This window comes from Urocitellus parryii, chromosome 6 (genome assembly GCF_045843805.1).
Source record: "Urocitellus parryii isolate mUroPar1 chromosome 6, mUroPar1.hap1, whole genome shotgun sequence".
In the NCBI taxonomy this organism is placed as follows: domain Eukaryota; kingdom Metazoa; phylum Chordata; class Mammalia; order Rodentia; family Sciuridae; genus Urocitellus; species Urocitellus parryii.
In genome coordinates, this window is record NC_135536.1 from 29,317,777 (window position 1) to 29,331,158 (window position 13,382).

Sequence of the window (13,382 nt, forward strand, 5' to 3'; positions counted from 1 at the left end):
GGGGGCAGGGACAGGCTGCAGGCAGAAGATGAGGAATTTGCTATTTGAAATGTCCAGGACACCTGTCTTTGGGTCTGGACCCAGAACAAAGGGGCTGTGAAAGGGAGGATCCCAGGTGTCTGGTTGGCCAGTTGGGCCTGAGCATCTCAGGGTAGTGGACTCGGAAGCTGAGCGGACAGGTGTCTCCAGGGCAGAAAGCTGGAAGAGCAGAGGGTCCTGGAGGGGACTGTGCTGGGCTCTGAAAATCATATTGGAGCCTAGTTGTCAATCATGTTGGAGAAATCTCTCTCTTTTTTTTCCCCACTCTGAGTCATCTCTGGCTCAGTGGTATCCATCTCCCGACAGGTACACTCAAGGAGGGTCACTGGAAATGTCTCGCAGGAACGTCCAACTCTCAGGGCTAGGATGTCTCCCTCACCCCAGATTATGAAGAGACCTCCACCCCTAGCAAAGCCTGCTAGATCCAGGCAGCCGGTGCTGCTCCAACCAGCAGGCCGTGCAGTGCCTAGCAATTTGTCCCCTTGCCTTTCACATTTCTGATTGCAGCCTTGAGTAGCCTGCAGTCAGTTGTTGATGAGGACATCATTCTACCCTGCCTGGTGCCAGCTTCCTCAAGCCCAGGACATCCATCACCCCCTGGTAATCTGGCCCCCTCGGTTTTGTGCCGACAGGTGATGGCTGGGGTTGGTCCATGCCTGACCCAGCCTGGGGCATGCTGGCCACAACTCCACAAAATGAGTCATTTGCTGCCAGCCTGTCCCTGCTCCCTGTGCCCCTTGCAACTTTAATGCAAATGTCACCCTGGGATCCTATCCTTGTGGGATTCTTTTTTTTTTTTTTTCTCCTTAAAGAAATACCATATTAGAAAGGACATTTGTCCTCTCTCCTGTTTAAATTGCTTTCCACGGGTTCAGGAGACCTGGCCATTGATTTTCTTCTAGAGAGTGCAGTAAGCCCTGTGAAGATTTTGGCTAATTAACTTTTAGAGAAGTGCTTGGATTTATCAAGGAGGTTGAAGTCTTTTTTTTTTTTTTCCTCCTCCCACATCTTGAAAAAGGCTTTTAACTTTTGTTTCCGAATTTCTGCCAACACTCGATCTGTTCAAAAGGGATGTCCCTGGAGACGATAGAAGAGGGGCTGTTGGATGTCACCATTTCGCAGCCTCAATCTTTAAGACAGTTGTTTCAGTGTGCAGAAAATCTTTTCTGTTTATCTAAGGGAGGAATCATTCACACAAAGATTACATTTAAACATATACATCTACCCTGGCATGCCCTGTTACTAATAATACCGCATATTAGGAAAGTGGAAAGTATTTAAGATGAAATTAATTTTTTGCCTCGTGTGCCACTTTGTTTGACTTTCTTGTTCCATTTGGTGTGAGGCACAAATATTGGCCAGCCTCACTTTTCCTTTTTTGCAAGTTTGCTTTCTTGTTCCTCTCATCTGGGCCAAAGTGGTTGGAAATGAGTTACTAGCATATCAGGAAAAGCCCAGCAAATGGAAACCCTTTGTTCTCTAGGAGTTTTGGTGGACAATTTCTCTCTCTCTCTCTCACTCTCTCTCTCTCTCTCTCTCTCTCTCTCTCTCTCTCAGCAGACTTTCTGAGGGTAACATCTTTTTAGTGGTCTGTCAAAAAATCATGGGAAATCTGTCCATCTGGCGCTCTCGCCAGTTCTCATCAATATGGTGTGGCTGGCTGCAGGAGAATCCTGGAAACCCTGGAGGAGCTGTGTCACCTTGCCTGGGCAGAGCTGCCTGTAAAAGTTCTGTACCATGAGCTATATCACCTTGGCAGAAGGAAGCATTCAACCTGGTGTGACATAGGCGAACACTTTGTTGAAAAGAGTTTTTCATTTTTGGTTACTCTTGTGATACTTGTTATCAATTTAGATTATACCAGTTTATGTGCCATTCCATTTTATAGCATATTTTTTTGGGGGGTACTGGGGATTGAATTCAGGGGCACTTAACCACTAAGCTACATCCCAAGCCCTTTTTTGGTGGGGTACCCAGGGTTGAACTCAGGGGCAGTTGACCACTGAACCATAACCCCAGTCCTAATTATATTATCTTTAGAGACACGGTGTCATGAGCTACTTAGGGTCTTGCTAAGTTGGTGAGGCTGGCTTTGGACTTGTGATCCTCCTGACTCAGCCTCCTGAGCTCTGGGATTACAGGCGTGTTCCACTGAGCCGGGCCCGTTTTATAGCATCTTCATAGGTTTCATCTCCCCTCACCAACTTATTTCCAGCTGTGTGACTATTATATGTGGATGATAGTTTGATTTTGTAAGGATACTTTCTGAGCATGCTCTGCTGTCCCTATGAGGGTGACCATCTTCAGAGGTTTTTTTTTTTTTTTTTTTTTTTTTTTTTAAGACGCAATAATAAGTTTCCAAATGATGTCTCAGAAGTGTCCATGGTCATATTCTCCCATTATAAGATATTTTCTTTGAATTCTTTGTTAGAATCTGACTCATGACTTAAAAAAAAATAGTATAAAAAGGACTGTTACAAATTTTGATTTCTAAAAAGTGGTGGTGAAGATGTGCAACCAGTTGGGACTCTAGTGCCCAGTTGGTGGGATTGTAATATGGTGCGACCACTATGAACATTCAGTACAGGTGTGCTTCAAAAACTTTAGAATAGAAATTACCCTGTGACCTAGCAATTCCACTCCTGGGTCTATACCCCATAGAGCCAAAAGCAGGGGCTTGAAGAGACATTCGTGCACTCGAGTTCATTGTAATGTTATTCATGATGGTTAAAATATGGAACCAATCCAGGGGTCCATTGACCAACGAATACACACACACACACACACACACACAGAGGAATATTATTCAGCTTTAAGAGGAAAGAAATTCTGACATATGCTATGACATGATGAACTTTGAAGATATTACACTAAATGAAACATGCCCATCTCAAAAAGACAAATACTGTATACCTCTTATGTAGACGACTTCTATGAGGCACTTAGCATAGTCAAAATCATAGAGACAGAAAGTAGGATGGTGTCTCCCAGGGCTGAGGAAAAGGGAGGTTAAGGAAGTTATTGTTTAATGGGAATATAGTTTCAGTTTTGCAAAAAAAGAAAAAAAATTCTGGCGATGAAGGGACTATGAATGTCCTTGATACCACTGAGCTGTGCACTGAAAAACGGTTAAGATGGTGAAGTTTATGTGTTTGGTGCCACAATTTAAAAAATTGGCAAAAAAACCCCCCTTGGATTAGTCAGCATTTCATCACTGTGACAAAATACTTGGGAAAATCAACTGAGAGGAGGAAAGATTTATTTGGCTCACAGTTTCAGAGGTTTCAGTTCATGGTTGGCTGGCGGCACTGTTTCGGGGTCTGTGCTGAGGTAGTACATCATGGTGGAAGGGTGTGGCGGAGAGAAGCTGTCACCTCATGGCCAGGAAGGAGGGAGAAGGTGGGGGAAGGGGGAGACTGGGGGATAAGATATACCCTTCTAAGGCATCCCCTAGCCCCTAACCCATTTCCTCCAACTAGGCCCCACCTCTTATTAATGCCATCAAATTATGAATCTGTCAGTGGATTAATCCACTGGTGAGATCAGAGCTCTCAGGATCCGATTTCTTTCCCAAAGCCCCACCTCTGCACATGAGTGCCTTCAACACATGAGCCTTTGGGGGACATGACAGGTCCAAACCAGCCCAACCCCCAACTTTACTTTCTTTATTTCTCTGAATATTTTGGTGAAGAAATATATCATTTTTAACTCAAAGACTTTCTCTCCAAGAGTTTGGCTTCCTCAAATCTACAAACCACCACAACAAAGGGACATTCATATGTTGCTTCCAAATGAGCTACTGGATTCTCCCTCTGCCCCTGCAATTCCTGTGACTCCTCTCCTTTCTGCCCCTCTCCCCCTCCCAGAGGCTCAAGTTGACCTGGCAGAGGTCATGCTATTACATTCTCATTTCCTTGGGACATTTATTAGTTTCTACGGCGTGTCTGTGTTTTATTTGTTAGGTATTTAATTTCACCGATTGTTTGTTTTACATTTGATCAGTTATATCGGTGTTATATTTTGGGTCTTTGAAAAGGACACTGTCTTTAAGTTAGCAGCATTACCAGGTGTCCAAGGATACCAAATATTCAGGAACATAAAATTTACTGGGCTTTATCAGATAACCACTCCTGCAAGCCATAAAGGTCTTCTACTTGTGTCTCCAACTCTAGGGGTTGAATTATTTTGAGTTCAGATACTATTTGAAATGCTTCTTTTGTTTTCTATCAGGGAAAGTCATTTAACTATGTGATTTAAAAAGATCAGTGCTTGTCTCTTTCCACCTCCTTCTCCTTATACTAATAAATACTCCTTACTTTTACAGGCTGTTTTCTCTGTCCCTCTGGTTTTTGTTTATGTAGAGCATTTCTCTTCTATTGCAATAGGAATCTGGGTATCTTTGCTGGTGGTTTGGGTTCACCTAGAGTGCCTTTGCTGGGGACTCCTGAGAACAAAATGTGGCTAATGGGAGACATTGGAGAGAAGGCTCTAGAAGCTAGAGGTCCTATAGGCCTCATACAGAAGGTAGTTCCAGAGCTACCTCCATCTGGAGCTGCATCTCATGCCTGCTACAGCAGGGATTGGCAATTTTTGCTCCTGGCTTATTCTTGGGGGACCCTTTGCTCTATGTGCAATGGGTTTCTAAGTTACCTGGTAGATTTGGGATGGGAAGTAGAATGTGGTAGAGACCCGATGCTGTTACCTTCTTTGCCTTTGATCATCAAGACAGCAGAGGCTTCCCAGAGAGGGAAGTGGGGGACACCTGTGTCCCTCGGGGTGTGTTTCTTGGCTTCACTCCTCTGTTTACTATCTCCCCGCAGGCTCGGGGACCAATTCTACAAGGAAGCCATCGAGCACTGCCGGAGTTACAACTCGCGGCTGTGTGCGGAGCGCAGCGTGCGTCTCCCCTTCCTGGACTCGCAGACGGGGGTGGCCCAGAACAACTGCTACATCTGGATGGAGAAGAGGCACCGAGGCCCAGGTGAGCTGTGCCACTTCTGGGACGTGCTTGCACGTGGGTTCCCAGGCTGGAGGGAGGAAGACCTGAGCTTCTGGGAGTCCAGAGACAAGCTGCACCCGCTTCCAAGACACTCAGCTGCTTTCGTAGCTCTTGGAAGGTGTTCCAAGGAAGGGGACAAGGGTGGTGTGGGCCCTGGAGGCTGGGGGGCTGCGGGGGGAAAGAAGGTAACAAGAGTACACAAGAACAGCCTTGTCTTTCATCCTCGGTGTGATTACAAGTTGAAAATCTGTAGTCAGATATGGGTGGGAGGCTCCGCTTGTCACCAACTCTCTGACCCTCAAGTTCCTTCTCTGTAAAAGGTGGATAACATTAATATTTTCTGCTCAGGGTTTTGTCAGGATTCAATGAAAAGGTTCAAAGAAAACTCATGACATGGTATGTGTTCCAGAAGTGCAGGATATTATTGTTGATGTTACTGTATTATTATTACCATGACACTAGTCTTCAGGCTCCAGAGAACAAAAGAAAGACCCATTTTTGGAGATTAGGGAGGCAATACAGGAATGCAATTTTCTGGCTTTATATGGGTACATCTAAAAAAAAAACTTTTTATTTTGAAAAATTTTACACCCATATAAAAATGAAGAGAATGATAAAATGGATCTCCATGTGTCCCAAAGACCAACTAAAATGGCCAATTTCATTTCATTTATACACACCTGCCACTTTTTTCTCCGACTTCAGATTATTTTGAAGAAAATGTGGGACATTATTATTTCATCCACAATCTTTTTTAAAATGTATCTCTAAATGTTAAGGACTTAAAAACCTCAAACTAACCTACAATTGCTTTGAAATTTCAATGATACTTTAATATCATCAATGATTTGGTCAACATTCATTTTCTTTCTCTGTTTAAATCAGGATCCAAGTAGAATCCCTACGCTGAGATTGGTTGACATGTCTTTTAAATTTCTTAAAATGTGAAGGTTTCTGTTTCTATCTCTTCTTCCTCTTTGCATGTTATTTGTTGAAGAAACTGGGTTGTTTGCACTGTAGGGTTTCCCAGAACCTAGGTTTGCTGATGGCATCCCTATGGTGTTATTCCCCTGAATTGGTAATTAGGTCTAGAGTCTTATTCAAGCTCAAATTTTTCTTTCTTTCTTTCTTCTTCTTCTTCTTTTTTTTTTTTTTTTTTGGCAAGAACAATTCCTAAGTGGGTATTGTGTACTTTCATCAGGAGGCTCATATGGTCTGGTTATCTCTCTTTTCTGATGTTAGCAGCCCTCGGTGATAATTGTCTAGATTCCTTATCCCATTAAGAGTTGCAAAAAGGTGACATTTGATTCGAGGCCATTGTTATTTTCTTCATTTATTAGCACTACAGCTTCTATAAAGAAAAAACATCCCCTCATTAAAATTTTTTGGCTATTAGGAAGTATAGTTGACATAAGAAAATCAGAATAACCGATTTTCCCTTTATTTACCTGTATTCAGAATAATGAGTAGGCTCCCTGGTAGTCTCCAAAGGTGATCAATAAAGTTATTTTGAGCACCTCCGAGAACTCAGACTTACGCATATTTGATGTGCTTGAATCCACGGCTGCCTTTCTTCTGATGGATGCTTATGGTGTCCCATCTTTGCCCAGTTCGGGGTTTGGGCCAGTGCTGGTATTTTGACACATTCCCAGTAAGTTTCTGATAGCCTCCTAGCTCCCCTAGTATCTGGACAAAATGTTTCCAGGTCACCTGTGTCCTTCCTGCCGCAGACCTGAATCAACAATTTCTCTAAGAAACCCCAGTTGCTTTGTGTAGGAAGTGTTATTAGAGACCAAGGACTGTGGTATTCGTTCATTGCTTCTGAGATGATCATTGTTTCTAGGTCTTCTGAGTGGGCAGAATTAGGAAATATTTTTCTTTTCTGAAGCAGGAAAACATTATGAAATTATACTGATATTTCCCATTCAATTCAGTTTTACACAGTTTATACTTAGTAATTTTAATTTTGGGTCTCCTTTCTCCCACATCCCAAAAATCCTGAATAGCTGGGTGTGATGGTTCATGCATGTCATCCCAAATGGCTCAGGAGGCTGAGGCAGAGGAGGATGGGAAGTTCAAAGCCAGTCTTAGCAATTTAGTGAGGCCCTAAAGCAGCTTAGTGAAACCGTCTCTCAAAGTATAAAAAAAAGGGGGGCTGGGAATGGGGCTCAGTGGTTAAGTACCCCAGGGTTCAATGCTTGGTACCCCCTGCCAAAAAAAAAAGAAAGGGTTAAGGTGACCACAGGGATTCAGGAGGTTGAACTGAGTTAGGGCAAAAAGCAGACAAATACCAAATGCAAAGGGTCACTGTGGTCAGATAAGATTATAAACCAGCGGAAGAATTTGTTGAGGGCCCAGAACTGTCAGAGTGCGGGAACTTACTCTAGGACAGGGTTGAGACAGATGGTGGTAGTTTCAGAGTGTCAGCTTGGAGTGAGCTGTACATGGTCATCACGGCTAGTTCTTCTGCCCATGGCTTAGGCTGTGCTTTGCTGAGGTTGAAGGATAGAGATTTGGAGGTTCATCCTGGTGGTGATTTTCCTTGGCGAGGCTCCTGATGAGTGACCAGGCGATGGGGTCAGTGTCACCATGTTCAGTACTGGGGTGCTCCTCCTTTTATGGACCTTAGGTGAGGGATTGGCTTCATTGGGTGATCTGGGGTGTTGGGTAACTCATGGGCCTAACATATTTCTGATATGAGTCTGATATGCCCATGCAGCCATGTGCTTCTGATTCATTTGGCAAGTTCACAGGTGGTCATTTTTATTAGCACAATTAATTCATGTATCAGCTTGTGCCTTATGGTTGTGCTAGGCAGATGGTGATTGTTTACTTGTACAAAGTGTAGAGTCATTCGACCTCAGCACTTGGATTCAGAATGGAGTAAATCATGACAAACTACTGTGTTATAAAATGGAATAACCCAGAGTTAGGCACAGCCTAAAGACTAGCCTTCTATTCATCATGGAGTAACTCAGAGCAGGGCACAGCCTGCTCTCCACAATTCTTCTCATTGTGTTCAATATTTCCTGGGGATTTAACTCAGCCCTTGTCTACCATGGATTGTCTACATGGATTGTCCACCAGCACTTGTCTACAAATTTGATTTTGATGTGTCTTGCCACAGATTTTTATGGCTTTACCCTGTTTGAAATTTATTCAGCTTTGCAAACACACACACACACACACACACATATGTATATATGATATATATCTATTTGCCACATTTGGGAAATCTTTACTGAATATTTCCTTGTATATGTCTTCAAAGCTACCCTATTTTTCCTCTCCTTCTGAGATTCAAACACAACAAATGTCAGAGCTTTTATTGTATTTATTTTTTGTTACTATTTTTTGGTTCCTGAATTTCCATTTGGTTCTTCTTTCTATTTATTTTCTTTCTTTTTAATATTTTTAGTTGTAGATGGACACAATACCTTTATTTTATTTATTTATCTTTATGTGGTGCTGAGGATGGAACCCAGTGCCTTCCACGTGCTAGGCGAGCGCTCTACCACTGAGCCACGACCCCAGCCTTTTGTCTGTTCTATTTCTTTGTGGAGACTTTATATATTTCACTTTTGTTGCGCGTGTTCACAGTCGTTTGTTGGGGCATTTTTATGACAACTGTTGTAAGATTTTTAGGAGCTAGTTCTAGCATTGGCATCGTTTTGTGGTTGGTGTCTGTGTCTTTCCTCGGTCTTCATCTGATGACTGATTTTGACTGAGTCCTGGACATTTCGGCCATTGTGCTGTGAGACTCTAGAAGTTATTTAAATCTTCTGTTTTAGTCGGCCTCCTCCGATGCTGTGCTAGTGGGGGAAGAGGAGGTGCTCCTTGTTCTGTAGATGGGTGTGGAATTGCAGGTTCTTCACTGAGTCTCTGTTGACTCTCCCCCCACTGGGGCAGGAGTGACTGTCATTGCTGTTCAGTCTTCCCTCTAGGCCCCAAAGAACACCTCGGGGTGTCAGCGTCTCTCTTGGCCTTTGCTGAGGTTTTGAGATCCCTGGTTATCTGGTTGACGTGGTCTCATTCCTGGGCTTTTAGTTAGAGAGAGAAAGAGCAGGATTTTCTCAGGGCACTTTTTGGCCTGCATTTGTGGGTGTTTTCAGATTATCAACTTCCAGGACCCAGCCCTGGATACACGATGCAAAAAGAATATTCAGGGAACCTCCCACTCTGTTGTCCCTCAGGTCCCAGGGCCCCCAGCTGGACTGCTGGTTTCCTTCACTTCAGTATTTTCTGGTGTTTGTTGCAGGAATAACGTCCGGGATATTTAACTGTACTTAGTGGGAGGAATATGGAAAAGTTTATCTACTCTTTGTTTTCAGAAGCGAAAGTTCTTGAAATTGATTTTTTTATTTAAAAAAAATTATTCAAACTTTTGAGTTTTAGATTTCAGAGCCTTTTGGATTTTTGGATTAGTGATGCTCAACTGATAAAGTCTACATAAATAATAAAAAAATCTGAAAAACTCAGGCCTGAAACACCTCTGGTCCCAAGCATTTCAGACAAAGGATACTCAACCTGGATAATTACATACGATAAACAGTATGTATTTAATATGTATGGTTTGATAAGTTTTGAAACGTATATACCTGGGAAACTATCACTACAACCAAGATAATGAACAGAGCCACATACCCAAGGCAGTTTCTTTTATCTCTTGCAATCATCGCCCTCTCTTACTTCTTCCCCTGAGGCAATTACTGACCTGATCTCTGTGCGGGAATCATACACTCTATAGTCCTTTTTGAGGGGGCAAAAGAGCATCTGGCTTCTTTCACTTAGTCTAATTATATCGAGATTCTTCCAGGTTCTAGCATGTATCAATAATTTACTTCTTTTTACGCGGAGTGCTCTTTTACTGTACGACTGTATCTTGGCTTATCCATTCACCTGTTGATGGGCATTTAGATGGTTTCTAGGCTTTAGGCTGTTGTAAATAAAGTTATACTGGGCTTGTGTATAAGTCTTTTTTTTTTTTATGGACTTTCATTTCTACAAGAACAACTTATAGGAGGAAGAGTTTATTTTGGGTTCACAGTTTCAGAGGTTCAGTCCATGGTTGGCTGACTCCATTGCTCCCGACCAGAGGGTAGGCAGAACATCATGGTGGGAGGGAGGGTGTGCTATGTGGGGTGGTGGGTGGGGTGGAGCACGCACGTGGGCACCAAGGACAAAATACATAGGTCCCAAAGCACACCCATGCTGACCACTTCCTTCAGTCATGCCCCACCTGCTTACATTTATACCCAATGATCCATCAAATGAATCCATCAAATGAGTTAACCCGCTGATTAGGTTACTACTCTCATAATCTCATCATTTTACCTCCTGCATTAATACATGACCTTTTTTTTTTTGGGGGGGTGAACCTCATATTTAAACCATAATACCATCCATTCATGTATACTCTGATAAAGGGCTCAGTTCTTTTGTCCATTTTTAAATTGAGCTGTTTCTCTTATTATTAAATTTCAGTAGTTCTTTGTATATTCTAGGTATCAGACATTATGCTTTGCAAATATTTCCCCCCAGTTTATCTGGGTCTTATAGTTTCATTACCTTTACATTCTCTTTTAAGGAGCAGAATTTTCAATTTTGATGACATTCAATTTATTAATTTGTTATTTTATGAAGTGTGCTTTGGGTATATCTTTAAAAAATTACTGTCCTAACACAAGGTAAGAGTTTTCTCTTACTTTTGTTTTTCATATAAGTTTTATAATTTAGCCTTTATTTAGGTCTGTATTTTCAATTAATTTTTGTATATGGTGTGAGGTAGGAGTTAGTTTATTTTATTTCTTTTTACAGATGGGTATTCATAAATTGTTGAAAAGACTAGCCTTTCTCCACTGAACTTCCTTTATCAAAAATTAGATGTCCACATGTATGTAGGTCTCTTTTTGGATTCTTTGTTTTCTTTCATTGATCTATTGTTCATATTTACACTCTTATCAAAATATCTTGATTATTATAGTTTTATGATCCATCTTAAGTCAGGTGATGTTATACCTCCAAATTTGTTCTTGTTCCTATAAGTTATTTTGACTTATTCTAAGGCTTCACACATCTAGGTGTATTTTACAAATTATTATTTCCTACAAAAAATCTGCTGGCAGTTTGATTGACAGTGTGTTAAATCTACAGATCCATCTGGGGAGAATTGACAAAGGATTGAACTCAGGGCTTTGCACACTAGGCATGTGCTCTACTACTGAGCTCTACCCATTACTTAATGTTTTTTGGTAAATGAATTTTACAAATTGTATACAGAAATGCAATTGATTTTGTATATTTATCTCATATCCTCCAACCCTGTTGAACTCTTTAATTCTGATAGCTTTCTGAAGATTCCATAGTATTTTCTACATAGTAGATCATGTAAGTGGATAAAGAAAATTACTTCTTTGTAATATGGAAGGTTTTTATTTACTTTCCTTGTCTATTTCACTGTTTAGACCATTTAGTATAATACTATGCAGAAATGGAGAGAGTGGACATCCTTATGCTGTTCCTGATCTTTAGGGGTGAAGCAGTCTTTCTTTTATTTAGTATGAGGTTATCTATAGGTCATTTATCTATATGTTATCTTCTTATCAAGTTGAGGAATCTCCCTTCTATTTCTAGTTTTAGAGTTTTTATCAGGAATAGATATTGGATTTTCTATTTCTGTTGAGGTGATCCTGTGGTTTTTTGGTGGTTTGTTAATATGATGAGTTACATCGATTGGGTTTTGGATGTTAAACTAACATTGCGTTCCTAGGAATAAACCCCACTTTGTCATGATGTATTATCCTTTGTCTATATTGCTGAGTTCATGTTGCTGAAGTTTTATTAGGGCCTCATGCAAACAAGTACTCCACCCCTGAACTATCATTTTTTTCCCCTCTAGTACTACAGATCAAACCTAGGGCCTTTTGTAGGCTGGGCAAGTGCTCTACTCCTGAATTATACTCTCAGCCTTTTAAATTTTATTTTGGGACAGGATCTTGTTAAATTGCCCGGGTTGGCTCCTAACTTGGGATTCTCCTGCCTCAGCCTCTTCAGTAGCTGGGATTGTAGGCATGCGCCACCATGCCTACCTGGGGGTTTGCCTTTGAAGATTATATTTTGTCCCTTCTGAAGCTCTTTCTTTCTGTCTGCTTTCTGCTCCACCACACACTTCCTGTCACGATGTTCTGACTCACCACAAACCCACAGAGATGGGGCTAAGCAGCTATGAACTGGAACCAATGAAACCATGAATCACAATAGGATGCATTTTTTTTTTGTTTTTTTGCAGGCTATAATTCTGCCTTGCCATTTTTCTTTCTTTCTTTCTTTCCTTCCTTTTTTTGGGGAGTGGGTGGGTAACCAGGGATTAAACCCAGGGGCACTTAATCACTGAGCTACATCCCCGACCCTTTTTATTTTTATTTTGAGACAAGGTCTTGCTAAGTTGCTTAGAGGCCTTGCTAAGTTGCCGAGGCTGGCTTTGAACTTGTGAACCTCTTGCCTCAGCTTCCTGGGTTGTTAGGATTACCAGTGTATGCCACCATGCCCCGCTGTGTCTTGCTTTTTAAATGTAATCTGACAGTCTATTTTATTTTTTTATTTTATTTTATTATTTTTATTTTTTTATTGGTTGTTCACAACATTACAAAGCTCTTGACATATCATATTTCATACATTAGAATCAAGTGGGTTATGAACTCCCATTTTTACCCCAAATACAGATTGCAGAATCACATCGGTTACACATCCACATTTTTACATAATGCCATATTAGTGACTGTTGTATTCTGCTACCTTTCCTATCCTCTACTATCCCCCTCTCCTCCCCTCCCTCCCCTCTTCTCTCTCTATCCCATCTACTGTAATTCATTTCCCTCCTTGTTTATTATCCCATTCCCCTCACAACCTCTTATATGTAATTTTGTCTAACAATGAGGGTCTCCCTCCATTTCCATGCAATTTCCCTTTTTTCTCCCTTTCCCTCCCACCTCATGTCTCTGTTTAATGTTAATCTTTTCTTCCTGCTCTTCCTCCCTGCTCTGTTCTTAGTTGCTCTCATTATATCAAAGAAGACATTTGGTATTTGTTTTTTAGGGATTGGCTAGCTTCACTAAGCATAATCTGCTCTAGTGCCAATCATTTCCCTGCAAATTCCATGATTTTGTCATTTTTTAGTGCTGCGTAATACTCCATGGTGTATAAATGCCATATTTTTTTAATCCATTCATCTATTGAAGGGCATCTGGGTTGATTCCACAGTCTAGCTGCTATGAACATCGATGTGGCACTATCCCTGTAGTGCGCTCTTTTAAGGTCTTCAGGGAATAGTCCGAGAAGGGCAATA

General features: G+C 41.4%; 1 protein-coding gene across 3 annotated transcripts in view; it reads left to right on the plus strand.

The window, feature by feature from the left end:
* Dpf3 (double PHD fingers 3) overlaps positions 1 to 13,382 on the plus strand; it is a 249,742-nt gene that overhangs the window by 100,174 nt on the left and 136,186 nt on the right. For all 3 annotated transcript variants that reach the window (XR_003301941.2, XR_003301942.2, XM_026401641.2), the window contains exon 2: positions 4,860 to 5,020. Coding sequence is in view for 1 of the 3 variants with exons in the window: in XM_026401641.2 (XP_026257426.1) it covers positions 4,860 to 5,020 (161 nt within the window). In the remaining 2 variants the exon portion in view is untranslated. The remainder of the gene's footprint in view (positions 1 to 4,859; positions 5,021 to 13,382) is intronic.